The sequence below is a fragment of the Amblyraja radiata genome, chromosome 5 (assembly GCF_010909765.2).
Source record: "Amblyraja radiata isolate CabotCenter1 chromosome 5, sAmbRad1.1.pri, whole genome shotgun sequence".
Classification (NCBI taxonomy): domain Eukaryota; kingdom Metazoa; phylum Chordata; class Chondrichthyes; order Rajiformes; family Rajidae; genus Amblyraja; species Amblyraja radiata.
Window position 1 is genome coordinate 51766808 of NC_045960.1, and position 27866 is coordinate 51794673.

The window sequence follows — 27866 nt, forward strand, 5'->3', positions numbered from 1 at the left end:
GGTTGGTGCGGTTAAAGCATTTTACGATCATCATGCTCAGGTTGCTTACAATGCTAATTGTGAAGTTCCATGGGTTAGTCGGTCTAATGGTGAACATTCCGCTCTATTGTCAGTTAAAACCCTGTTTTATTGTTTTACTCACTGGAAAATTATGGAACTCGGCGTAATGTCGACAGAAAACCAGTCACCAATAACAACCATAGTTTTCCACTTTAAAACACATGATTCAATGACAGTTTATGGGTGCTAAAAGTAACGCAACTTTTCGGTTGGGGTTTTATACGGATTCCGGCCGTGTCATTGATGTGATATTTCTAATGACAACAACCCTCTCTCCATCAATAACTATACAAGTAATACACCGAAATGTTACTAGACAAATGGCTATTAAAATCTGTTCATGACTGGATTACTATCTGAAGCAAACACAATACATTAAAAAGTCTTGGTAAATTTCTGTCAATGGAAATTACTTAAATCTTATTTTGGAACGAGATTTACATCAGTGTGAAATATTGTCGATATTACAGATATTGCAATCACATGAAACTCACTCATTTTGATTGTCAGATATTTGTTGAAACTGAAGGATACGGAACAATAAAACAACACTGTTCGATGCTACATGTTCCATTTCCAAGGCGTTTTATTACAGTTTTCTAAGCTACAGTGGCAAGACACTGATTTTCGACAAGGGGGTGACACTGTGCCTTTTGCTAATCTGTAGCGTCAGATGGTATATCTGCAGTTACTACACGGTGTCCCTGCCTGTGTTAGCTCTATTGCAGTTCCTGGTCGGGTGACAACAAAAGGAAAATAACTAGCGGACATCGAGCAAGCTGTCAGAGCGATTAATCCAGCACCACCAGCAGGTTCGCGCCTGCCTGTCATCCCGCCTGGGGCGAGATGGCAACACCCGGCTCCGTTTCAGCGTTCGCAACAAACTGTTCTTTGGTTGCAACAGAGCGAGCGAGAGGCTTGCAGCAGCCAGGCTGTGATCCGGGTTCGTTCAATCATCTTGCATCAGCCGTCCCCCCAACTCCCCACCCCGCCCTCCACTCCTCTCCCGTCACCTCCGAGTCGCGGCGTCAGCAAAGCTGCGAGCTGGGAAATAATTCACCCCACAACTGTCGCCAGCAGTTAGTATCAATATCAGGGATAAAAAGACGACGCGCCGCTACCAGTCTCCTCACAGGCACATGACCGAGAAGCGGCTGAGAAACCAGCGTGGATGCTTAAACAACAACAACGGAAAGAGTTTGCACAATCCAACCACCACCCCTTACCCCACGCCTTCCCCCTTCTCTCCTCTCCGCCTGCCTCCTTGACAATCACCGTGCAGTGGTGCAGCTTCCCTGGTTTTCCGAGCAACGTGATGGTGAGCGGGGAGTGAGTGCTGCGTGCCGTAGCGCGGCTGGCGGACGGACGGCGGGCGCTGCCCAGCCCGGCTATCACACACTCCCTGCCATCACCGCCGCCAGGTGTTGCGGAGCCGGCAATCACAGCGCGAGGGAGGGAGAGGTACTGGCAGAGTGCGAAGGAAAAAGGGGCTCCGGACCCGACAACAACTCCTCCTTCCTCCGACCCACTGCAAACCATGGGCTGCTGCAGTGGCAGGTGCACTCTCGTAGTCATCTCCAGTCTGCAACTAGTAAGTGGAATCAGAAACTTTCTTTTAAACAATGGACAATCATTGATCTATTTCTGTATATTTTCTCATGAAAGTCCGGGCTTTTGCATTCTTACAACATGATGTCTGGTTCAAACAAAGCCAGTGATATATAACACTGGAAACTTTTGCGGTTACATTTTTTTCATGAATCAAATGCAAATGAATTTGACATCTTTGCTACAACCTTTGGTGCGCGTGTTTGGTGTATTTTGCTGCTCTTTGTAATGTCATAAACACATCAACAAAACACGGTGAAGTTTACCAATCGTTTAGATCTATAGTGAGACTTAATGTATGAAGTATTCATAGGAGGCGTTGAGTTTTTTTCCCTGGCTTTATATTTGAACAGACGATGTTACGATTATCAATAATATGGATAGTTTAGGTCCGGTCTTTTAGCAGGTCCCATTTTGGATGATAGTGTTGAGTTGTATAATGGTTGGGACGGAAACAGATAGCTGGATATGTACCAGTAGTGATGTTCCTGCTAGGTAGCGCAAGTGTCAGATTCTCACCCATTTTGTTAGTTTTGACTCTGGGTACACGTGACATCCACGGTGTACCTGGCGAATCTATTCACTAACGTATACATTCACTTCTGTACAGTGATTTATCTTCAGCTTTGGTTGACTGTCAAGTCTGACATGAGCATTGTGTCGGCGCACCGCATTGTAACTGAACAATGATGTGGTCAAGTTTTGTGCCAGCCACTCATTATGTAACATCACCATAGAATAAAGTGTCTCCAGCATGGAGGTTCTAGTCAGCTCTAGAGGGCAGTCCACATCATCTACAATCTGGCTTCAAACTCCTGAAGCATCCACTCTGAGCTCCAACATGATGGGGGATGGGGATGGGGATGGGATGGGGGGGGGGGGGAGATTTCCAAGGAAATTAAGAAAATGTGTCAAGGAAGATTTTAAACTCTCATTTTAATTTAAAAAAATAGTCTAACCGACTCATGGGAATTCCTAGCCGGTGACCATTCACAATGGGAAAGGAGCATCCAGCAAAATACGGAACATCTCAATTCAGTTTGACAGGAGAACAAGTGTGCCTGACACCCCAAACAAGTCTACCTATCCATCTTTTTGAGCATCAGCTGCCCCATTTGTGGAACATTCTGTGGATTATGTGTTGGGTACTTCAGCCACCACATAACTGAAGGGGGGGGGGGGGGACCATGTACCCTTGACCCTGATCCACTGCCTAAGGAGAGGGATATGTGATGCATTAACTTGTAACTTCAACCAATTTCTCCTTCCCTACATTAATTGCATCACCTATTATCTCTCTGGAAGCTGATGTGTGTGAGACCTAAAAAGTTTTAATGGTGCTTTAAATGAATTTGCTTGTGGCTGCCTATTAAATAGAAGTTGACTTCCTGACATGTAGTACAACTGTGACAATTGATATTGCTGATCAGGTGTCAGGATGAGATTTCTTTGCCAAAGGGAACCTGAATTGTTAAAAGCACATAGTTAAACTGAAATATAAGTGGTCATAAATCTGGATCCAAGTAGGCTATCAGCAGTACAATTTTATTTTATGCTGTCATTTGCTCACAAAACCAAATTGATGCATCTAACTGGGCCTTGTTTCCCTGTCAAAAGTTATTGCAATGGTGTCTTCTAAATTTAAAAACAGTAGAAACCGTATTTATTTTGCGCCACAGGAGGCCACTTATTTCTGTCTTAAAACCTCTCCACTTGCAGTCTCTTGTAACAAGAACACACTGGACAGATGAGTGCCACTCACCTAGTGGTTAAGATGTATTAAGCTATCCTGTATTCTGCAAGGAAATTTGTGCACATAATCATGCAGATCATAAAAATGGCTGTGTGAATCTCGTTATTTATTACGGACGTGTTTGAATGCTAGATATATAGTCATTATGCCATATCTTTGCAGTGTTTTTGTAATAAAATGTTTATCTTACTGCATCAAAAGTAAGTTGGAAGCAACATTGTTACAGTTTAGACAATAGACAATAGGTGCAGGAGTAGGCCATTCGGCCCTTTGAGCCAGCACCGCCTTCTCCCCATATCCCCTGACTCCGCTATCTTTAAGAGCCCTATCTAGCTCTCTGTTGAAAGTATCCAGAGAACTGGCCTCTACTGCCCTCTGAGGCAGTTTAAGTTCATTATGAATTAAATTATATTTATATATATATATCATAGTGATTTTTCAGTTGGTCAAATAATTCAGAGGCATTGACTAATAATTTGGTGACACGAGTTCAAACTTATTTCAGTTCAAGGGCAATTATGAATGGATGATACAAGCATGACCTACTAGCATTACTGAAATCCAATGATTGACTAAATATGAACATCAATTGTTTCTGGTGTTTAAATTAATCACAGTTGTGATAGTAATTATATATATTTCTAAGTTCAAAGTTTCAAAAGGTGAATTGAGATCAGGTAGTAACTATGGAGGGGGAGACTATGTTAATATGAGGAATTAATGATGTTTTGACAAAATTCATCAAGAATTGAGTGGAATGGAGGATAAAATTCAAAGTTAGCAGAAATCAGAATGGTAGTTGGGTTTCAGGAAAACATGTACATTCTGTAGTTTCAATGACAAACAAGCTGCTGCTGGCAGATGCACAGAACGTGTGATATTGCAGTGCAATTCTATTATCAATATCAGTAACAGAAATCTGCAGTTGCTTTCTGTCAAGTATTTTGTCAGTGCTATATATAGAAATTTACACTGTTCATGGACTTGTAAACACAACTTATATCTTTCTTCCTCAGAAATCCCTAGAGATCGAGTATGATTTACTTCCACCCTGGTTTTGCAGGTTCTGAGATGGCTCTTCCACAGATGGTGTGGATGGTAGCTGCTGAGGGGGGCATGTGGGCAGTTTGTAAGTCGTCTGTTTCTTATGCTATTTATGCAGTGCCTCCATGTGACCCCTAGTTGTAGCCTTGGGGTTCTCTAAAAGACCCCCTAATTTTTCTTCTGCTTTATATGTGGACCTGGGCCACCGATTTTCAGGAATCAGTGGGGTTTTTGCATTTCTTCAAGAAAGCTTTGAGCACATTTTTGTTCCTATTTCTGCCTGTTAATCTCTTCTTATGACATGGTTTGGGGTATAGTGTCTGTTTTGGACATCTGATGGCAGGAACACAAATGACATGGGCTATCCATCATAGCCAACTGAATGTAACTCCAACCTCAGTTGGCCTGAAACAAGACACTGATATTTATTCATTTTTTTCCTAATGTAATGAATTTAGAGGATTTTATTGACAGCTTTGGTGATCATTTTTCAGTCCCTTATGATATCCAGTCAAAAATCTCAGTAACAAATGTCACAGGAGCCCAGTTGATCGTGAGCTTAGTGGTATGTGATCTTAATTCTCTTATCCTCAATTAGTCAAAGGGTACGCAGGTGTATTAGATGCAGTAGTGAATTTCATCACTGATATTTGTCTTCACTCAGGGGTGACACCCAAGAACATGGTAAGTATTCCATGTTCCAAGACAATAAACAATCTTGAATGTTCTTTAGGGTCACATCATGAACTTTTGTTGCAGGGACAAAGTACAGCGACAAAGTATTGTAGATATTGAGTGTAATATTCATTGTCTTGTATGTTTCAGTGAAAGTATTGATAATGACCTGGAGCTTGGTACTGTGTGAGCTCAATGACTTACGTTTGGGTAATCCCATGGATAGTCATCATGAATGGATCTGTGGTCTTAGCGATTCATCCTGTGGAATTAGTGAATGTTTTATGATGCTTCAGTTCACTCTAATGCAGAACCACATGCTATAGTAAATGCATTTAACCCTGGAAGCTTCAGTCAAAGCCAGGAAGAACTTCTACTCTGACCTTAAAGATCCTGGGTGTACCAAATGCTGGTTTATTGTCAGGGTGGGAAGGGACACAACCTTCTGACAAGAAGTGATCAGTAAGGAAGAAATGAGAACCCTAACTACAACAGAAGTCCTTTTCTTGTCAATGTACTTGAAGCATGGCTTAGCTATAATACCCACTTTATTTCATTAAGGAGATGAGCACAAATTGTTTCTATAATTCAACAAAGCTATCTGCATTACTCTTGCCCTGACTAATACTGATGACTACATTCAATCCATTCTATTATCTCCAACCCAGTCCAAACGTAACTGTTCATTGTTTGATCAAGGTCAATGTCAATGCTCCCAAGGACACCACAAAGGCAGCTCTTCTCAGTACCTAAACCAACCTGCAGGACCTGCAAAATATTTGCAGATTTACGAGCCATCCTGAATTCCTTCGTAATTGGCATTTGTTGAAGAGGTTCATTGCTTGATTAACAATAGGTAGAACTGGAGTGATGAGAATGACCATAAGATGCAGGAGCTAATTTATCACAAACAGAAGGCACTCCTGGATTGGAAGATCAAGGACAGAGAAACAATTAATGAATTATCCATGTGGCAGTGAATAGCTAGAAGTTATAATATTATTAGCTTCTGAATAAAGCACTTTTTACTCCATTACATTTTTATCAATGAATATATATTGGTCTAGTTATAAAGTGGTTCCTAATCATAATTAGATAAAGATTTTATACTGCATACATTATTTAAAATGTTTTCAGACTTTTGACAAAATCACACTGGAGTATGCAGTAGCTGCTACAGCTGTCAGGTGAGAATTGTGCCAGTCTGCTTGTTGCTGCCTTCAGTGAACAAATAATTAGGGCACTGACATTGGAGCTGATTTTTTGTGGTCTTCCAGTCCTATTCATGACACCAGACTCACAAATATGGTTGACTCTTAACTGCCTCCTGAGTTTGGGTCAATTGGGAATGGGTAATACGTGCTGATTTTGCCAGTGATATTCATATCCTGTGAATGAATAAGTAAAATGTTCAAATCAGGAAGGCTGAGTGATGACTTCACTTGAACACAGAAAGTCACTTATCTATTCAATGCCTCAACAGCTATCATACGATAAAAATGAAGGAAACTTGTGGAAGTGGAACATCTGCAGTTGTTTTGTTAAGTTGGCTAAAAGCATTTTGCTATAAGTGATGGCATTGACACTGTTTCATATATCTTTCTATTCCTCCTCAATTAGCTTTGTGGAGGCATTCCAATGTTAAGCTTTCCTCATAAGTAATATCATAAACGATCATAGAGCATTGCTGAGTCTCTTGGGAATGTGCCTTGAATGCAGATTACAACTTTAACTTGCTGGAATTGTATAATTATGCTGTTGCGGAGTATTTAATCAAATACCCTTTCTTATTTGATGTACAAGATTATATTCACTTTATTTGACCTTCCAGTTCCATATTGGAAAATAGATTTGATGGTTGCAAGGAAATTGACAGGTAGGCTTAAAGTTACTTCTAGATTGAAAATCAGTCTGATGATCAGAACTTTAGTTTACTTTAGAGATACAGCGTGGAAATAGGCCTTTCGGCCCACCGAATCCGTGTCGACACATTTGTACTCTTCTACACACACTAGGGACAATTTACAATTATACCAAGCCAATTAACCTACAAACCACTGCATTTTTCGAGTGTGGGAGGAAACCAGAGAGCCAATAGCAGTAGTAGGCCATTCAGCCATTCAGCCCTTCGAACCTGCACCGCCATTCACTGTGATCATGGCTGATCATCCACACTCAGTACCCCGTCCCTGCCTATTCCCCATATCCCCTGACTCCGCTATCTTTAAGAACACTATCCAACTCTCTCTTGAAAGCATACAGAGAATTGGCCTCCACTGCTTTCTGAGGCAGAGAATTCCACAGATTCACAACCCTCTGTGTGAAAAGGTTTTTCCTCATCTCTGTCCTAAATGGCTTATGCCTTATATTTTAAACTGTAGCCCCTGTTCAGGACCCCCTTACATTGGGAACATGTTTCCTGCCTCTAGCGTGTCCAAACCTTTAATAATCATATGTTTCAATAAGATACCCTCTCATCCTTCCAAATTCCAGAGTATACAAGCCCAGCTACTCCATTCTCTCAACATATGACAGACCCGTCATCCCTGGAATTAACCTCGTGAACCTACGCTGCACTCCCTCAATAGCAAGAATGTCCTTCCTCAAATTTGGAGACCAAAACTGCACATAATACTCCAGGTGTGCTCTCACTAGGGCCCTGTACAACTGCAGAAGGACCTCTTTGCTCCTACACTCAACTCTTCTTGTTATGAAGGCCAACATGCTATTCTCTTTCTTCACTGACTGCTGTACGTCCATGCTTACTTTCATAGACTGATTAACATGGACCCACAGATCCCATTGTTCTTTCCCTTTTCCCAACTTGATGCCATTTAGATAGTAATCTGCCTTCCTGTTTTTGATACCAAAGTGGATAACCTCAGATTTATCCACATTAAACTTCATCTGCCCTGCATCTGCCCACTCCCCCAACCTGTCCAAGTCACCCTGCATTCTCATAGCATCCTCCTCGCAGTTCACACTGCCACCCAGCTTTGTGTCATCTGCAAATTTGCTAATGTTACTTTGAATCCCTTCATCCAAATCATTGATGTATATTGTAAATAGCTGCGGTCCCAGCACCGAGTCTTGCGGTACCCCACTAATCACTGCCTGTCATTCTGAAAGGGACCCGTTAATCCCTACTCTTTGTTTCCTGTCTGCCAACCAATTTTCTATCCATGTCAGCACTCTACCCCCAATACCATGTGCCCTAATTCTGCCCACTAATCTCCTATGTGGGACCTTATCAAATGCTTTCTGAAAATCCAGGTACACCACATCCACTGGCTCTCCCATGTCCATTTTCCTTGTTACAACCTCAAAAAATTCCAGAAGATTAGTCAAGCATGATTTCCCCTTCGTAAATCCATGCTGACTCAGACCAATCCTGTTACTGCTATCCAAATGTTCGTTTATTTCATCTTTTATAATTGACTCCAGCATCTTCCCCACCACCGATGTCAGGCTAACTGGTCTATAATTCCCTGTTTTATCTCTCCTACCTTTCTTAAAAAGTGGGATAACATTAGCTACCCTCCAATCCACAGGAACTGATCCTGAGTCTATAGAACATTGGAAAATTATCACCAATGCAACCACGATTTCTAGAGCCACTTCCTTAAGTACCCTGGGATGCAGACCATCAGGCCCTGGGGATTTATCCGCCTTCAGTCCCATCAGTCCACCCAACACCATTTCCTGCCTAATGTGGATTTCCTTCAGTTCCTCCGTCACCCCAGATCCTCTGGTCACTACTATATCAGGAAGATTGTTTGTGTCCTCCTTAGTGAAGACAGATCCAAAGTACTTGTTCAACTCATCTACCATTTCCTTTTTCCCCATAATAAATTCACCTTTTTCGGTCCTCAAGGGTCCAACTTTGGTCTTAACTAATTTTGTCCTCTTCACATACCTAAAGAAGCTTTTACTATCTTCCTTTATATTCTTGGCAAACTTACCTTGGTACCTCATCTTTTCTACCCGTAGTCTTTTTAATTATCTTCTGTTGCTCTTTAAACATTACCCAATCCTCTTGCTTCCTGCTCATCTTTGCTACGTTGTACTTCTTCTCTTTTATTTTTATACTGTCCCTGATGTACCTTGTCAGCCACGGTCGCCCCTTACTCCACTTTGAATCTTTCTTCCTCCTAGGAATGAACTGATCCTGCACCTTCTGTATTATTCCTAGAAATACCTGCCATTATTGTTCCGCTGTCATCCCTGCTATGGTATTTTTCCAGTCAACTTTGGCCAGCTCCTCCCTCATGGTCCCATGGTCCCCTTTATTCAACTGTAACACTGACACCTCCGATCTACCCTTCTCCCTCTCCAATTGTGGATTAAACCTGACCATATTATGGTCATTACCTCCTAATGGCTCATTAACCTCTAGTTCCTTCATCAAATCCGGTTTATTACATAACACTAAATCCACGAGTCATGGCAACCCTCCCCAATTGCGCAGGCACGTCCGACAAGTGGGTGTGCGACTCCCCCTCTTCCTCTATCTCCCTGCTCCCCCACTACTCACCTTCCCCCCCCCCCCATCACATCTCTCCACAATGAAAATTGTGATTTAAAAAAATGAAATTCTCGATGAAAATTGTGATTTTTTTTCCTGCTCTCCCACTCCTTACCTCCCCCCTCCGCCCCCCCCCCCCCCCCCCCCCACATAATGTTAATGAAAACAGAATTCCATTAAAACTGAGGTTTTTTTACAATAAAATCAATGTCAATGAAAATTATGATTTCCTAAGCAGATGAAATTCGGGATCCCATTGTGATGCCGAACATGGCTGACGAGCAGGGCAAGTGGAAAAGTGCTTTTGTAAAGTGTTTTTTTGTAAAGTTTAAAATGTAAGTAACTTATAAAACATACAATCAATCTTAACGTAACTTGGCTAATGCACACAGCAGGACAATGGTGAGTAAGGTGGGCCAAAAATTGTAGCACTATTGTATACTGTTTGGCTGTGTTTCGGGAAATCATTCACTTGCATACAAATAAACAAACAAAATGAGAGTTTTTGAGATATATATATATCCTGTCACACGGGAGGTCTGGTTCCCAACAGAACCCGTTCCCCAATGCAATATTCGACCACTCACCCATAGCCCCCAACTGTGCAGGTCGGCTTATTTTTTCACCCTCCCTCATTTTAAACTTTTTAAAAAATGCAATAGTACTAACATTTTTTTTTGTTCTTTAATGTGATGTTGGTGCACCGACAAGGCCACCTTTTGTTATCCAAATCTAATCATTAAACTTTCAATTTAGAGAACAATTAAAAGTCAACCGTGCTGCTGTTGCTTTGCAATCAAATATGTGCTGGGTTAGGCTGGCAGATTCTTCCCCTGAAGGACATTTGCTGCCAAGGACCCAGTTTCCTGGGATAGCAACATTGTAGAGGGTATGACTACAATCCCATTGTGATGTCATAGCTGATAACTGCCAGTGCAGATTAGAAGAAATTTTTCTCAAAGTGGGATTTTGTAAAGTTAAATATGTAAATGACTTGTAAAATATAACATTAATCTGAACGAAACTTGATTTAAAAAAAAAAACACACCACAAGACCATTGTGAATAAGGTCGTGCAAAAACTGTACTGCTATCGTGTACTGTTTTGGCGTAATTCAGGGCATGAGTCACGGGCAGAGTCACGGGCAGAGTCACAAGCAGACTCACTAACAAACAAGATGAGAGTTTTAGTAATATATAGATATAGATAGATGGATTTACCTCCTTTACACATCATAGGGTGAGACATGTCGATAACAACTTTAAAGATTAGTTGAGACCTTAGACTTAACCACTCAATGATTTGGGTATTCTGCAGCACCAACCATGAGTTTGTGTTGACCCTTACGCACAGATAACTTACATGACCTTAGATATACACCACATGGTGACCTAAGTACCTTGCCATGACTGCAGGATCACACTGATGCCAATGGGTCCCTTTTCTTTCTTTCTTATCTACCACTCCGATTGCTGAAAAAAGACTTAATAATGATGTCCAGAAGCTTTCTAAACTCTTTTGGCTCTGTAACTTTTATTTTCCATTCTTTAAATTTGATTCACAAATTGTCTCTTCAACTATCATTTGGAGATTGAAAACTGTAGTTTGACATTTAGTACTACTAGATCATGACCTTGCAAAAATGAAATGGAACAAGTAAAACTGATCTCAATTCTCTTTTAAATAAACTATCTCTCCAGCTTGTTATTATCTGTGAAATAAGTCACATGAATCCGATGCAGACATTTCAGTTTGAATAATATTATTATAGGGGAAATATAAAAAGAACAGCTGTGATTGTTCAAAATACACACACACGATTTAAGGAGGAATTTTGGCACTCTCCAAAGTGCCAAAAGTCCATTACATTAGAAAACCCAAGAATAATTTTCTGATCATAGTCAACCTGTACTTTCTATGGCAATGTGCAAGCTTATGTAGCTTCTGGTGCTCAAATATTGGTATCTGATATCCTTGGCAATTTTAAACCTACCATTTTTTTGGTTTGTAAAAATAATGTAGTACCAACTGATGGAATATATCAATGAAGGTTAGTTTGGCAGATAATAATGTTAGAATTATGTGCCTTCTCTCATGAATAAACTTTTTACGTATTTATTGCAGTTGTCGTAGTGATGGTCTGGAACTGGTAGATATTATTGGAACAACATTTCCTTGTTGGCAATACTAATTCTACTAAAACATTTAATTGTAGACATTATAAAATGAATTTAATCTGCAATTGTTATGCTTGATTTAATTTCACACAGGTTTTCAGTGGGAAGCCTCATGCTGACGATAATATGAATCAACTTGGGTCAGGCATTGCAAAGTTGTAATGATATATTTACATTGTCAGAAAATTATTGTGGCTTGACTCATCTTTCAGATGTGCACCAGCAGATAAAGATTTCCATTGAAAGCACTACTGAAAACTACCTTAAATTCATCTTTAGTACTTAAAAGGTATTGAATGCTAATGAAGCGTTGTAACATGCATACCAGGAGAATGCGCATACAGACATGGTCAAGTACTACTAATTATAGTACAATGTAATTTTAAGGAAATTTGGCATGAACATTGAATTATTTAATTTCTCCTTGCTCTCCATTTAGATCCTGCCACAAATTCCTTTATTTCTCCTCCCATTACATAGAAACATAGAAATTAGGTGCAGGAGTAGGCCATTCGGCCCTTCGAGCCTGCACCGCCATTCAATATGATCATGGCTGATCATCCAACTCAGTATCCTGTACCTGCCTTCTCTCCATACCCTCTGATCCCCTTAGCCACAAGGGCCACATCTAACTCCCTCTTAAATATAGCCAATGAACTGGCCTCGACTACCCTCTGTGGCAGAGAGTTCCAGAGATTCACCACTCTCTGTGTGAAAAAAGTTCTTCTCATCTCGGTTTTAAAGATTTCCCCCTTATCCTTAAGCTGTGACCCCTTGTCCTGGACTTCCCCAACATCGGGAGCAATCTTCCTGCATCTAGCCTGTCCAACCCCTTAAGAATTTTGTAAGTTTCTATAAGATCCCCTCTCAATCTCCTAAATTCTAGAGAGTATAAACCAAGTCTATCCAGTCTTTCTTCATAAGACAGTCCTGACATCCCAGGAATCAGTCTGGTGAACCTTCTCTGCACTCCCTCTATGGCAATAATGTCCTTCCTCAGATTTGGAGACCAAAACTGTACGCAATACTCCAGGTGTGGTCTCACCAAGACCCTGTACAACTGCAGTAGAACCTCCCTGCTCCTATACTCAAATCCTTTTGCTATGAAAGCTAACATACCATGTTTGTATTACACTCCACCCCCTCTAACCCAGCTTCTTCCCTCACACATTTCATCAGCCCATCACCCACATACTCCTTTCCTCGGGTCCCTCCACTATTTCCAGATTCCATTATCAGCATTCTCTTGCGCCAATCACATCCCAAACTGTTTCCCCCAGCTTTCTCCCCCATCTGGCTCTATCACCAAACCATCCCTCCTCAGCTGGATCCAACTATCGATTGCCAGTTATTGCCTCTCACCCCCTCGAATCTTTATGCAGGCAGTCTTATGTTCACTTTTACAGTCCAAAGGTAGGATCTTGACCCAAAACATTGACTGTCAATTTCCATCCACAGATTTCACCTGACCCACGGAGTTCCTCCAGCAGCTCGTTGTTTTGTTTCCTTGAGATTCCGGCATCTGCAGCCTTGACTCGCCATAATTGAAAGGAGTAAACTTTTCAAATAATTGATTGTCATCCGTTTTTAATTAGAATGTTCATATACAGAAGTTGTTTTATTACAAAAGCTAATTATTCAATTACCTGTCACCAATAAACATTGTTTTCTCATACTGGAATCTCAAAATTAACAGATTACTCTCCTCCAGCACCCACAGAGCTTCAGCTTTAAAATAACTGACAATTTATGATCCTGGGAAATGGCTGAGAGATTGCATTTAATAACAAATCTAGCTAATAACTTTAATATGAAAGAACAGTTTTCATGGAAATGCGTATTGCAATTTGTGTAGTGTCACTGATTTAAATATTCCACTCGAACCATCTCTGTATGATTTGTAGTAAAATTATAAGATGAAAATTAATAATCAGTGTACTTTATAGCAATAAGCTTTAGATAGTGTCTATTAACTAGTTAAAAATATAGGAGCTTATCAAAGAGAAGGCGAGCATTCAGTCCATGTTCTCTCATCCGATTCTTTATGGGAATAATCAAGTTGACTGTTTCTGTTTGTTTTTGCATCAAATGCATCTAAACAAAGGATCTATGTATCAACTATTGCCCATGGCAAAGCTTTTGGTGCTCTAACAGCTCTCAAACAAGAAATGTTTCCTATCTAATAGATACTTTGAACTTGATAATGTCTCATTGCTGACTTCACCACTTCATCCACCAAATGGATTAATTTTGTGCTATATTACCATCACACCAATGTAGGCTCAGAGTTTTGCATCCATTACTTTCATACATCTTTCATGAATGCTTTTGCTTTCAAACATCTTTTAACAATATGGTTTTGTCCAACTACCCAAGGTGGAGCAACTGAGACGGCTTGAGATGTGTCCAAGCCTACATTTCTATGAATAAAATTAGGTTAAATTAATCCAAATTAATTATAAATATATTTGTATTTAAAATAATTATTCAAAAACAGCCAATGTAAAATGTCTAATTTTTTAATTCATTCTAAATCCACATGGTATCTAACATAAATCAAGGAAGGTAACATAATGAGGCATTAAGACACCTAGTAAAAATGAAGTAGGTGAGTATCGAGGTGGAACAAAAACCTAAAGTAGTTGGAGCCATATCTTGTACGAAGGTTATGGTTGTTGCTAGTCCACTTTCAGAAATGACTGCAGATGTTCCAACTCCAACACTTCCAGCTACCTCATCCTCCACTGAATCAGATCTGGTGATGTTCTCTGATGATTGGACTTTAATTGATCCTTTTGGAACTAATGATATGCATGAATGTCACAAGGCCTAAACAAGTGGCCCAGCATTCGTGCCACAAAAATACCATCAAAAAGAGAGAGTCTAATCACCTATTCACGACAACAATGGCATAACGTTTCACATTTTCCCCTATTGATGTCCACATTTTATCAGAAACCTAAGGACTAATCACATAACTATCTTAACTACAATGGAAGACGAACAGCTGGATATCTTGTGAAAAATGAATTTCCATCATTTACAGGAAGGACTTTAGGATTTCAAGAAAACCCAAAGTATGATTTGTCTTATTGTGGAATATTTTAAAATAGGACGTCGTATAAAATCCCTGATGCGAGAACACTGGTTTGGTTGAAAATTATACATGACTTTCAATTTTAAATTGTATGCTAAACATATCCCTATACCGAATCTTTATGTAAATAATAACAATACAAAGTCTAGCTGAGCACACGAGGGGGAATTGCAGATGGGATTATGAGCACAATTTGCATTCTATCATTCTTGTTTTGCTTTAGTTGCTGCTCATAGCAAAGTCAGTGTTTATCAGTTTTGCACCTGTTTATGGATCTTCCATATTAGTTAATGAAATGATATTGCATTTTCAGTAGAAGGGAGGTTGTTTGACATTAAGTTGTTTAAGAAGGAACTGCAGATGCTGGAAAATCGAAGGTAGCCAAAAATGCTGGAAACACTCAGTGGGGGAGGCAGCATCTATGGAGCGAAGGAAATAGGCAACGTTTCGGCCGAAACCCGAAGAAGGGTTTCGGCCCGAAACGTTGCCTATTTCCTCCAGCATTTCTCCAGCATTTTTGTTTGACATTAAGACTTGCTACACCATTAAAAGAATACTTACACTGTCATGCGCACGCCCTAAATGTTTATTGAAAAAGACACAAAGAGCTGGAGTAAGTCAGCAGGACAGAAAGCAATACTGGTGAGCATGAATGTGTGAAGTTTTGGGTCGGGATCCTTCTTCAGACTGTAGTCACCTATCCATGCTCTCCAGAGGTGTGGCCTGATCCACTAGGTTTGTCTTTTTCTCTAAACCAGCATCTACATTTTCATGTATCCCTAAACATTTATGTTAAATCTTGTTTGTATTCATTCGGTGATAGCAGGAAATGTGGATGGTTGAAAGTGTTTAAGTGCAATTTTTGAGGAAATCTGTGGTGTAGTGGGCATCTCATTCGGCAATGTGTATTTCTGGGTTAAACTGTTGATGTATAGCTGCTGTATGCTGCAGTCCAATTTACACAGAATAATTGGGGTATTGTTAGCTTCATCTTTACACTTAGGCCAATAAATCAGAGCTCCGTTCTAGTGTCACTCCAGCTGATAAATGTGACACCTATTCTTTACACATATTTGATAACCTTGCTCTTTTTCATCCATAAATTTCATAGAGCTGCACCATATTTTGTGTGGGTGCTTTTTGCTTTCATCTCCATCAGGTGACTGCTTTCAGCTGTCTGCTCATAATCCCGTTGGAATTTCTTTTTAACTGCATGCTTCCAGTTATGAGTGACAAAGCAGTGGGGTGAATTGTGCTGTCATTCATGCTGATTCACTTTGGCATACAAACGTAGAGAATTTCCACTGGAGGTAATTTAAGTTCTGAAAACTGTCATAAATAGTAGGCATCGTCTGTAATGTCATTAAAGAGTGACAGAAGTGTGGATTCACTATTGTTTTGGAACAGATTGTGTGATGCATAGAAGAACAACAAATTACACTTATACATTATTCTCAATGTAGAATATATCCCAAGGCGCTTAACAAGAGTTTTATCTTTATATATATATCTAAAAATAAAAGTCCTCAGTTTCGGAATGATGATATCTGAACAGACTGAAAGCAAATCCAAGAAAACAGATTTTACGGAGTATCTTAAAAGAAGGAAAAAAGCAAGAAATTCAGGAAGTTATTTGTAGAACCATAGGTATGGGACACATCGCTTCAGTGCCGTGGCGTAAGATTGTCTGCCAAAGATGACAATGTTGGAAAAGGGCATAGGTTTATGTTTATTATTGTCACATATACCAAGATACAGTGAAAAGCTTTGTTTTGCATGCTATCCAAATAGATCAGATATATCCTACACAATGAAGAAAATACAGAAGAGTGAGGAATTTAAAGTGAAGTTGAAGATTTTAAATTGAGTTGTTTTTGAACCCAGAAACCTGGTAAATAAAGGATGGCTGGGAATGGATGGTTCAACCAGGTTGAAGGTTCCGTAAGTTACAACCCGGCTCTGCAGGTTACGACATCATTGATAGATAGCAAAGTGTAGCCCAAGGTTTTGCCAACTATCAGAGAAATTTCCTGTTCCCTGCGGATTCCCCGATCCAAGTCTGCATCACCAGTTACAGCTTTCAAGGCCCATCTGCTGATTAGGACCTCATTATTTGGCTCCATTACCATCTCAGCTAGTCAGATTGGTTTTTGTATCTGCAACAGCCAGGTTTTGAATGGGAGCAGATGGGAATTGTGAATGCAGGCAGTGGACCTCACTCAGGAAATTTTAGGTTATTGAAATGGGTAAAGATATTGCCTTGGTTTGAATTAGGCACCTTAAACTAGACAAGAATTGTGCATCTTAAAAGCATAAAAGCTATGAAAGAAAGTTTATAAGATCATGTGCCCCACCCTTCCACAAGCTCATGTGATCCAGATCTAGTCGCATAAAAGGTACAAAGTTTTACCAAGGAACATTCATCTATTAATTTGATATTAGTTACAAAGTGATTGGCTAGGAAGGAACTGCAGATGCTGGTTTATACCAAAGATAGACACGACAGGCAGCATCTCTGGAGAGAAGGAATATTTCGGGTCGAGACCCTTCTTCAGACAGAGTCGGGGAGAGGGCAACTAGAGATATGGAAGGTTACAAAGAGCATGCAAGGTGTGAAGAGAACAGATCAAAGCAGATGCTGATTAAGGAATTGTACATTGGGTCATTCTTTGCTATGGGGAAGGTGATAATGAGGCACAATTTATCTGTGGGTGATTCTTCAGTGCGTCTTTGGTGTCCCGCTACTTTAATGCTTTTTTAAAGAAAAATCCGTAATTCTATCCCATTTCTTCTTTTTCTATATTGTTAATAACATAATCCTCATAAATAAAGATTAAACCCCCCCCCCCGAAAACAGGTGGGACCAGCAAACAATACAATCCATTTGTTTTCATTTCAGGTGAGGTCAAGCAAAGCAAAACAAAAGCAAAAACACAGGGCAGGTGGGGCCAGCCAACAATACAATCCATTTGCTTTCATTTCTGGTGAGCTCAAGCAAAGCCAAGGCAAAAGCAAAAGCACAGGGCAGGCCAAACAACTAATTTCATTTCATTTCCATTTCAATTTCAAGCACAGGGCAAGCCAAGCAACTCATTTCATGTCATTAAGGGCTAACAAATCATTTATTACAAGCACATTGCTGGCGAACAAGTCATTTATTGCAAGCTCATTAAGGGTTAACAAATCATCATTCATTGCAAGCACATTGATGGCTAACAAATCATTTATTGCAAGCACATAACCACATAAAGCACATAACCACAAAAAGCACATAACCACATAAAGCACATAAAGCACATAACCACATAAAGCACATAAAGGGTAGACTCACAGTTCAGTAGACTCACAGTTTAGTAGACTCATAGCAGAATCAGAGTTGTGGCCTCTCCCTCATGATCTTTCAGAGTGACTGACTCGCGTCCAGGAATCCGGGGTTTTATTGTCCTGCCCTTCCCCTGGAAGGGGCGTTACCTTCATCATGGTGATTGACAGGCGGGGGGACCAATCAGCTGATCTAAAGAATTTTTAAGCACTCATAACATTTTTATTTTTAATCGATCGGAAAAATCCTCGGGGCTGCCTCCGCGGAGGAGAACTGTGAGTAAGATGACCAAAAATCCTAGCGATTATAGGGTAGTGTTATTTCTAAAATCAATATACAGCACAGACAGGAAGTGGTCAAGATGAGACTTTTAGTTATATAGATTTTCGGGTTTCCAGAAACTTACAAGTAGACACTTACTGAAGAATCGGCCATGTACATTGGCTATTGTTGTGGTTGCTGATACTCAAAATTAACTCAGGCGACGCGGAGAATTCTTCAAGAAGTTCAAACCTTTATTTGCAAATTAAGGCTGGAACACTGAAAGAGTAAATCACTTGAGAGTTCACTCCAAACAAAGAGCTGTCCCTTTTTATATCCCTCTGTATGTCCCACCCCCGGTGCATTTCCATACCCAATCACTTGCAGACATTCCCTTATCGATAACCAATCACTTGCAAACATTCCCTCAGCAATAACCAATCACTTGCATTTACTTTTTTTCCTCCTTCCCAGTTATTTTCCATTCCGTAATTCCTATTTTTTAATCACATGACTCCCCTTTCTTGAGCCCCTTATTTCTCTTAGCTCGGACTTGATACAGAGTTACAAAGGTCATATAATTGTCACAATTGATTTACGCTAAGTGCTAAGCTAGCAGAACCCAATGTTTACTTTACTATCTTAGGCCTCCTTTATCGCTCTTAGTCATCTCATCTAGGGGTGTTACAAAGTTACAAAGGTCTTATAACTGTCACAACTAATTTACGCTGAGTGGTGAGCTAGCTTTGAGTGGAGAACCCAAACACCTACCCCCTCAATTTGAAATTGGAGGAGCAGCACCTCATATTTCGCTTGGGCAGTTTGTACCCCAGTGGTATGAACATCGACTTCTCTAATTTCAGGTAGTCCTTACTGTCTCCTCCCCTTCTCAGCTCTCCCTCAGCCCTCTGGTCTCTCTTCCTTTCTTCTACCCATCCCACCCTCACATCTGAAGAAGGGTTTCGGCCCGAAACGTTTCCTATTTCCTTCGCTCCATTGATGCTGCTGCACCCGCTGAGTTTCTGCAGCAGTTTTGTCTACCTTCGATTTTCCAGCATCTGCAGTTCCTTCTTAAACAACTCCTTAAAGTCATCATTTATCATGCTGTATGTAGCAACCAGTTTTGCAAAGGGAGAGACAGGAATAAAAACTGGTTTGAAATCAACTTAACAGAAATGACATCAGTCATTGAAGTAATGAACACAGCCTTTTCTCTGAAAACGTATTACTAAGCACTGCAAGATCTTAATTATATTTATAAAATCAATTTGCCCATTGGAATTAAATCAATTAATCTAGATCCAAGTTAGAGTATTTAATCACCATTGATAGCAACTCTGACATAGTTTTCTTTATTATTATTATTATTATTAGGGCAAGAGAAAAATGTTTTTATTTATGTAGTACTTTCTCAGTCACATTTAAATGATTTAAATACAACCCAGGCAGTCTTTTCAGTGGAATGAGCTCAGCAAATTAAAAGTGAAATATAAATTTTGCGAGGACTGATACAAATGTTACTTTTTTTCAGAATATATAGGCTCTTATCATTACATTAAACTAATTGAAGTAGCATGGGTTTTTGTTTGAACTTCAGGCTGTATTATAAGGGATATCAAAGTAGCTGGCAACACAGCTAAATGGCTCTTTTCAATTCCTACCTAGTTAGTTTAGAAGTTTAGTTAGAAGCTTAGTTCATTTTGAGGACCAGATCTTATTTACAATAGGTAGGAATTGAAAAGAGCCATTTAGCCACCTCTGAGTTGCCTTGAATTAAAACTTGGTGAATTTGGGGTGATTGCAGCAGCAACCAAGGCTGAGTTCTGGGACCTCTCCAGTTTTTGTCCTACAAAAAAAAGTAAAAATCTCTTTTAGGTTCTCTTTGGCTATTATTCAATCGTATTCATAAAAGGATCGGAATCTACACAGAATATGGTAGCTGAATACCACAGTCGAATGGGGCAGCTGATCTTAAATTCTAAATATTTGTGATAATTAAATTGCACTATGTTTAATAGTGAGCAAATGCTCAATTTTTGAACAGTGGGTTAAAGAGTAAAATGTTTACAGCAATAAGCTGTTCTGTGCACATAATTTTACCATTCTGCATGATTGATCTGCTATCTCCACAATTGAAGTGGCTGCCAATGTCCTTTTCTCTGGTTTCCACCAGGCAGAGGAAGTTTCCAATCCTCTCCTGTAAATGATAATGTAGATCATAATTCAAACTATAGAACATTTAACAGTACAACACAGAATCGGGCCCTGTGGCCCACAATGTTTGTGTCGAACGTGATGCCAGGTTAACCTGATCTGCCTGTACATGATCCATACCACTCTATTTCTTGCACTTCCGTGTGCCCATCCAAAACCTTCTTAAATGCCACTGTCATACTTGCCTCCACCACCACTACTGGCAATGTTTTCCAGGCCCCCAATACTTTGTGTAAAAAAAACTTGGCCCACACATTTCCATGAAACTTTTCCCCTCTCACCTTCTAGCAATGCCCTCTAGTGTTGGACATTTCCATGTTGGGAACAAAGATTATGGCTGTCTACCCAATCTATTTCTCTCATAATTGTATATACTTCTATGAAGTCTCCCCTTCACATCTGTTGTTCCAGAGAAAACAATCCATGTCTATCCAAACTCTCCCTATTGCTGAACACCACTAATCCAGGCAGTATTCTGGTAAACCATATAACCATATAACAATTACAGCACGGAAACAGGCCATCTCGACCCTTCTAGTCCGTGCCGAACACGTATTCTCCCCTAGTCCCATATACCTGCACTCAGACCATAACCCTCCATTCCTTTCCCGTCCATATAACTATCCAATTTATTTTTAAATGATAAAAACGAACCTGCCTCCACCACCTTCACTGGAAGCTCATTCCACACAGCCACCACTCTCTGAGTAAAGAAGTTCCCCCTCATGTTACCCCTAAACTTCTGTCCCTTAATTCTCAAGTCATGTCCCCTTGTTTGAATCTTCCCTACTCTCAGTGGGAAAAGCTTATCCACGTCAACTCTGTCTATCCCTCTTATCATTTTAAAGACCTCTATCAAGTCCCCCCTTAACCTTCTGCGCTCCAAAGAATGAAGCCCTAACTTGTTCAACCTTTCTCTGTAACTTAGTTGCTGAAACCCAGGCAACATTCTAGTAAATCTCCTCTGTACTCTCTCTATTTTGTTGACGTCCTTCCTATAATTAGGCGACCAACATTTTACCCCATACTCCAGAATTGGCCTCACCAATGCCTTGTACAATTTTAACATTACATCCCAACTTCTATACTCAATGCTCTGATTTATAAAGGCCAGCACACCAAAAGCTTTCTTTACCACCCTATCTACATGAGATTCCACTTTCAGGGAACTGTGCACAGTTATTCCCAGATCCCTCTGTTCACCTGCATTCTTCAATTCCCCCCATTTACCATGTACTTCCTATTTTGATTTGTCCTGCCAAGATGTAGCACCTCACACTTATCAGCATTAAACTCCATCTGCCATCTTTCAGCCCACTCTTCCAACTGGCATAAATCTCTCTGTAGACTTTGAAAATCTATTTCATTATCCACAACCCCTCCTATCTTAATATCATCGGCATACTTACTAATCCAATTTACCACACCATCATCCAGATCATTGATGTACATGACAAACAACAGTGGACCCAACACAGATCCCTGTGGCACCCCACTAGTCACTGGCTTCCAAGCTGACAAACAACCATCCACCATTACTCTCTGGCATCTCCCATTCAGCCACTGTTGAATCCATCTTGCTACTCCACCATTAATACCCAACAATTGAACCTTCTTAACCAACCTTCCGTGAGGAACCTTGTCAAAGGCCTTACTGAAGTCCATATATACAACATCCACTGCTTTACCCTCATCAATTTCCCGATTAACCTCTTCAAAAAATTCAAGAAGATTAGTCAAACACGACCTTCCAGGCACAAATCCATGTTGACTGTTCCTAATCAGACCCTGTTTATCCAGATGCTTATATATATTATCTCTAAGTATCCTTTCCATTAATTTGCCCACCACTGACGTCAAACTAACAGGTCTATAATTGCTAGGTTTACTCTTAGACCCCTTTTTAAACAATGGAACAACATGTGCAATACGTCAATCCTCCGGCACTATTCCCGTTTCTAATGACATTTGAAATATTTCTGTCATAGCCCCTGCTATTTCTACACTAACTTCCCTCAATGTCCTAGGGAATATCCTGTCCGGGCCTGGAGACTTATTCACTTTTATATTTCGCAAAAGTGTCAGTACTTCCTCTTCTTTGAATCTCATAGTTTCCATAGCTACTCTACTTGTTTCCCTTACCTCACATAATTCAATATCCTTCTCCTTGGTGAATACCGAAGAAAAAAAATTGTTCAATATCTTCCCCATCTCTTTTGGCTCTGCAGATAGCTGTCCACTCTGACTCTCTAATGGACCAATTTTATCCCTCGTTATCCTTTTGCTATTAATATAGCTGTAGAAACCCTTTGGATTTACTTTCACCTTACTTGCCAAAGCAACCTCATATCTTCTTTTAGCTTTTCTAATTTCTTTCTTAAGATTCTTTTTACATTCTTTATACTCCTCAAGCACCTCATTCACTCCATGCTGCCTATAATTATTGTAGATCTCTCTCTTTTTCCGAACCGTGTCCAATTTCCCTTGAAAACCATGGCTCTTTCCAATGTTTACTATTTCCTTTCAACCGAACAGGGACATAAAGATTCTGTACTCTTAAAATTTCACCTTTAAATGTCTTCCATTTCTCTTCCACATCTTTCCCATAAAACAAACTGTCCCAATTTACTTCTTTTATATCCTTTCGCATCTCCTCAAAGTTAGCCTTTCTCCAATCAAAAATCTCAACCCTAGGTCCAGTTCTGACCCTCTCCATAATTATATTGAAACTAATGGTATTGTGATCACTGGTCCCGAACTGTTCCCCAACGCATACCTCTGCCACCTGACCCGTCTCATTTCCTAACAGGAGGTCCAGCACCGCCCCTTCTCTAGTAGGTACTTCTATGTATTGCTGCAAAAAGCTATCCTGCACACATTTTACAAACTCCAACCCAAATGGCCGTGGGACTTATCATCGCCCGCCTGGGGCTTCGACATCGGGAGAGACATGGAGAACAGGGGAGAGAAAAGACTTTGCCTTCCGTCACAGTGGGTTCACTGTGATGGATGTTTGTGTGAACTAAATTGTATGTATGTCTAGGAATTGTCTTTGTTTGTATGGCTGTGGAAACAGAATTTCGTTTGAGCCTCACTGAGGCTCAAATGACAATAAATTGTATTGTATGTATTGTATCCAGCCCATTTACAGAATGTGTTTCCCAGTCTATGTGTGGAAAATTGAAATCTCCCACAATCACTACCTTGTGCTTACTACTAATATCTGCAATCTCCTTACAGATTTGCTCTTCCAATTCTCGCTCCCCATTTGGCGGTCTATAATACACCCCTATAAGTGTTGCTATCCCTTTCCCATTTCTCAGATCCACCCAAATAGCCTCCCTAAACGAGCCCTCTAATCTATCCTGCCAAAGCACTGCTGTAATATCTTCCCTGATAAGCAATGCAACACCTCCATCTCTTGCCCCTCCAATTCTATCACACCTGAAGCAACGAAATCCTGGAATATTTAGTTTCCAATCACAGCCCTCCTGCAACCATGTTTCACTGATCGCCACAACATCATACTTCCAGGTGTCAATCCAGGCTCTAAGTTCATCCACCTTTCTTACAATGCTCCTAGCATTAAAATATACACATTTAAGAAACCCACCCTCTCTTATTCTCTGTTTATTGTCTTTTTCTTCTCTCTCCCCTACATTTTGGGTCAGAGTGCTACCATTCTCTGCCTCCTGCCTCGCACACTGACCGCTAGCTTTCCCAATTTGAGTCCCTCCCCCCAACCATACTAGTTTAAAGTCTCCCCAGTAGCCTTTGCAAATCTCCCCGCCAGGATATTGGTCCCCCTCGAGTTCAAGTGCAACCCATCCTTTCTGTACAGGTCGCACCTTCACCAAAAGAGGTCCCAATGATCCAGAAACATGAATCCATACCCACTGCACCAGTCCCTCATCCACTTATTTATCCTCCACCTCGCTCCATTCCTACTCTCACTGTCGCGTGGCACAGGCAGTAATCCTGAGATTGTTACCTTTGCAGTCCTTCTCCTTAACTCTCTACCTAACTCCCTAAATTCTTCTTTCAGGACCTCTTCTCTTTTCTTACCTATGTCATTGGTACCTATATGTACCACAACCTCAGGCTCCTCTCCCTCCCATTTCAGGATTTCTTGGACACGTTCAGACACATCCCTGACCCTGGCACCAGGGAGGCAAACTACCATCCGGGTCTCCTGTCTGCGTCCACAGAATCGCCTGTCCGATCCCCTGACTATAGAGTCCCCTATTACAATTGCCCTCCTCTTCTTTTCCTTACCCTTCTGAGCAACAGGACCGGTCTTTGTGCCAGAGGCCCGGCCGCTGTCGCTGCCCCCAGGTAGGCTGTCTCCCCCACCCTTACTCAAACAAGAGTACTTATTTTCAAGGTGTACAGCCACCGGGGTACTCACTAGTCCCTGCTCTGCACCTTCCCCAAAGCCTTCAAATCTTGTCTGAAGAAGGGTCTCGACCTGAAACGTTATCCTTTCCTTCTCTCCAGAGATGCTGCCTGTCCGGTTGAGTTACATCTGCAGTCCTCCTTGCACATCTTTCCTGTCATTGCGCAACTAGAACTGCATGCATTACTCCAAATGTGACCTAACCAAAGTCCAATAGAGGTGCATCGTGACATCCTGACTCTTATATTCAAAGCCACTAGCAATGAAGACAAGCATTACATACTCTTTCTTTACCTCCTTATCTACTTGTACTGCCATATTCAATGAACTAAGAACGGATTCCAAGATCCCTCTACAAATCAAGGCTGTAAAAGGTCTTGCCATTAACTGTATACTTTCCCATTACATTCAACTTCCCGAAGTGCAACATCTCACACTTGCTCAGGTTAAACTCCATGTGGCATTTTTCCAGCTGAAGTGTATCCTGCTACAACTTCTAATAGCCTTACTTACTGTCTGTAATTCCTCCAATTTTTGTGTTGTCAGCAAACCAGAACATCTAACATCCACCACAACCCTCTGTCTTCTATGAATACGCTAATTCTGATTCCATATATCCAAGGCATCATGAATCCCAACATCTTAATCTTCTGGATCAGTCTAACATGAGGGACTTTATCAAAAACCTTACAAAAATCCACGTGTACAACATCCACCACTCTACCTGCATTAATCTTGTTTGACAACTCCTCAAAAAACTTAAGACACGACTTCCCAAGTAGAAGAGACAACTATCCTTGTTAAGGACCCGGCAATCTTCTCTCTTTCCCTCAATAACCTGGGGTAAATCCCATCAGGCCTTGGGGACGTCCACTGTAATGGTCTTCAAGAGCCTTAACAGCACCTCCTTCTCAATCTGCCCTATGGTATTTGTATTCTCCACATTGACCTTGCTGTCTTCCAAGTCCTTCTTATCGGTAAATGCAGTTGCAAAGTACCCATTCAGTACCTCGCTTACATTCTCCATTTCCAAACATAGATGCCCCTTATCCTTGAGCAGTCCTACATTTCTCCCTGGTCAGCTTCTTGTTTTAACATATGTATAAAAAGCCATGTTTTTTCTTAACACAACTCGCCAAATTATATTTCATGGCCCCCTTTGCCCCTTCTTGAACAAGGTTACAACTTCCACGGTTATTTTGACGCCTTTCTTATCCCTCCTCCTTACTGGAATAAGCTGATCCTGTAGTTTGATCAGCTGGTATTTAAACAACTCCCATGCATCCTCTGGATTTAGCCAATAACATCTGCTCCCAATCTACCCACCTAGTCAGATGGTTACAGGGAGAAGGCAGGAGAATGGGGTTAGGAGAGATAGATCAGCCATGATTGAAAGATGGAGTAGACTTGATGGGCCGAATGGCCTAATTGTACTTCTATCACTTATGATCTTATGTTCTGCCTAATGACATTGTAATCTTTCTTCCCCCAATTAAATACCTCCCCGCAACATCCAGACCTATCCCTATTCAAATCCATCTTAAAACGTATGGAGTAAAAAACTATGGCAATTGTTTGATTATTGCTGTCTACCTTTGCATTAATTAATCAGCCAACCTGATTGATTGATGTCCTAAAGACAAATGTTTGTGCCAGTTTTTGGGACTTTTCAAGTTTGGCACCAGATTACCCTATAAATCGAAGGCCCAACAGTAATCAGGTTTGATAAAGAACACAAAATATATCAGCAGCTTATTCCAATAAGCTGCATGGTTTTAGCTGGTGAAATGGCTGGCTGTAAATCATAAACTCTTGCCAAATTGCATCCGAGTTCTCTGGTCTGTATAAGGTGACCGAGGGAAAAGATCACAGATTTCTCCTTGTGTAGATTTTTCAATGGTTTTCATTGAACAAGCTGCGAATTAAGCAAGATTACAAATGTCAGATGTTTTACCAAAAACAAAACATACATGGATTGTGTGTCAATGAAATCACCTTAGTTATTATGTTAGAATTCTGCAGAAATTTGAATAATTTGAACATTTCTTAAGAAAATTAAAGATCTGCACCAACCTTTGCTGAAAGAAAAGGCAGTGCAACAATTTGGGATTTTCTTTTGCTTGTATTAATTTTGTACAGCAAAATCTTGCACATTCTTTAATTGTTTAAGGTGCAGATTAATTGGCTACGAAATGGAAACAAGAGCATTACAGTTGTGTTGGCGTTGAATGCTTAGTCCAGTTATTCAGATTGCATAGATACTTTTGTAAGAAAACACACGCTCCCGAGAGTTAGGGTTTTTATGTTTTGTAAAATGTTAATTAACTTGATTTGCTGAACAAAATAATATGGACCCTCAGCAATTAAAAATTGTAAATGAGAATTTGTTTTTATCATTTCACCCTCTTAATTGAGCTAATTAACTTTTACCAGCTGTGACATTACTGCCAGTTATTCGTTTGAATAGTTGTCTGAACTAGCACTAAACCATATAAAATTTTACTGCAAGTTTTCACATTATATTTTCTTGAATATGATTAATGTAACAAAATTAAGAGGTGGCAAATTCTTAAAGTATAATTCCCAAATGATCATTCATTCATGTCTTCAAGTACTTACTTTCATTTGGTTACCTGTACTTCTGCATATACAATGTATCAAGGCTGTTCATGGCTTTTGAATGGCTTTTGAATGCCTTTCAAAACATTCTTCATGCAAAGAATAATTTCAGTGA

General features: G+C 40.3%; 1 protein-coding gene across 1 annotated transcript in view; it reads left to right on the top strand.

Moving 5' to 3' along the window:
* The first annotated feature begins 849 nt into the window (after window positions 1–849).
* nkain2 (sodium/potassium transporting ATPase interacting 2) overlaps window positions 850–27866 on the top strand; it is a 398362-nt gene continuing 371345 nt past the window's right edge. The window contains exon 1 of the mRNA XM_033021198.1: window positions 850–1651. Coding sequence (XP_032877089.1) covers window positions 1598–1651 — 54 coding nt within the window. The 5' untranslated portion in view covers window positions 850–1597. The remainder of the gene's footprint in view (window positions 1652–27866) is intronic.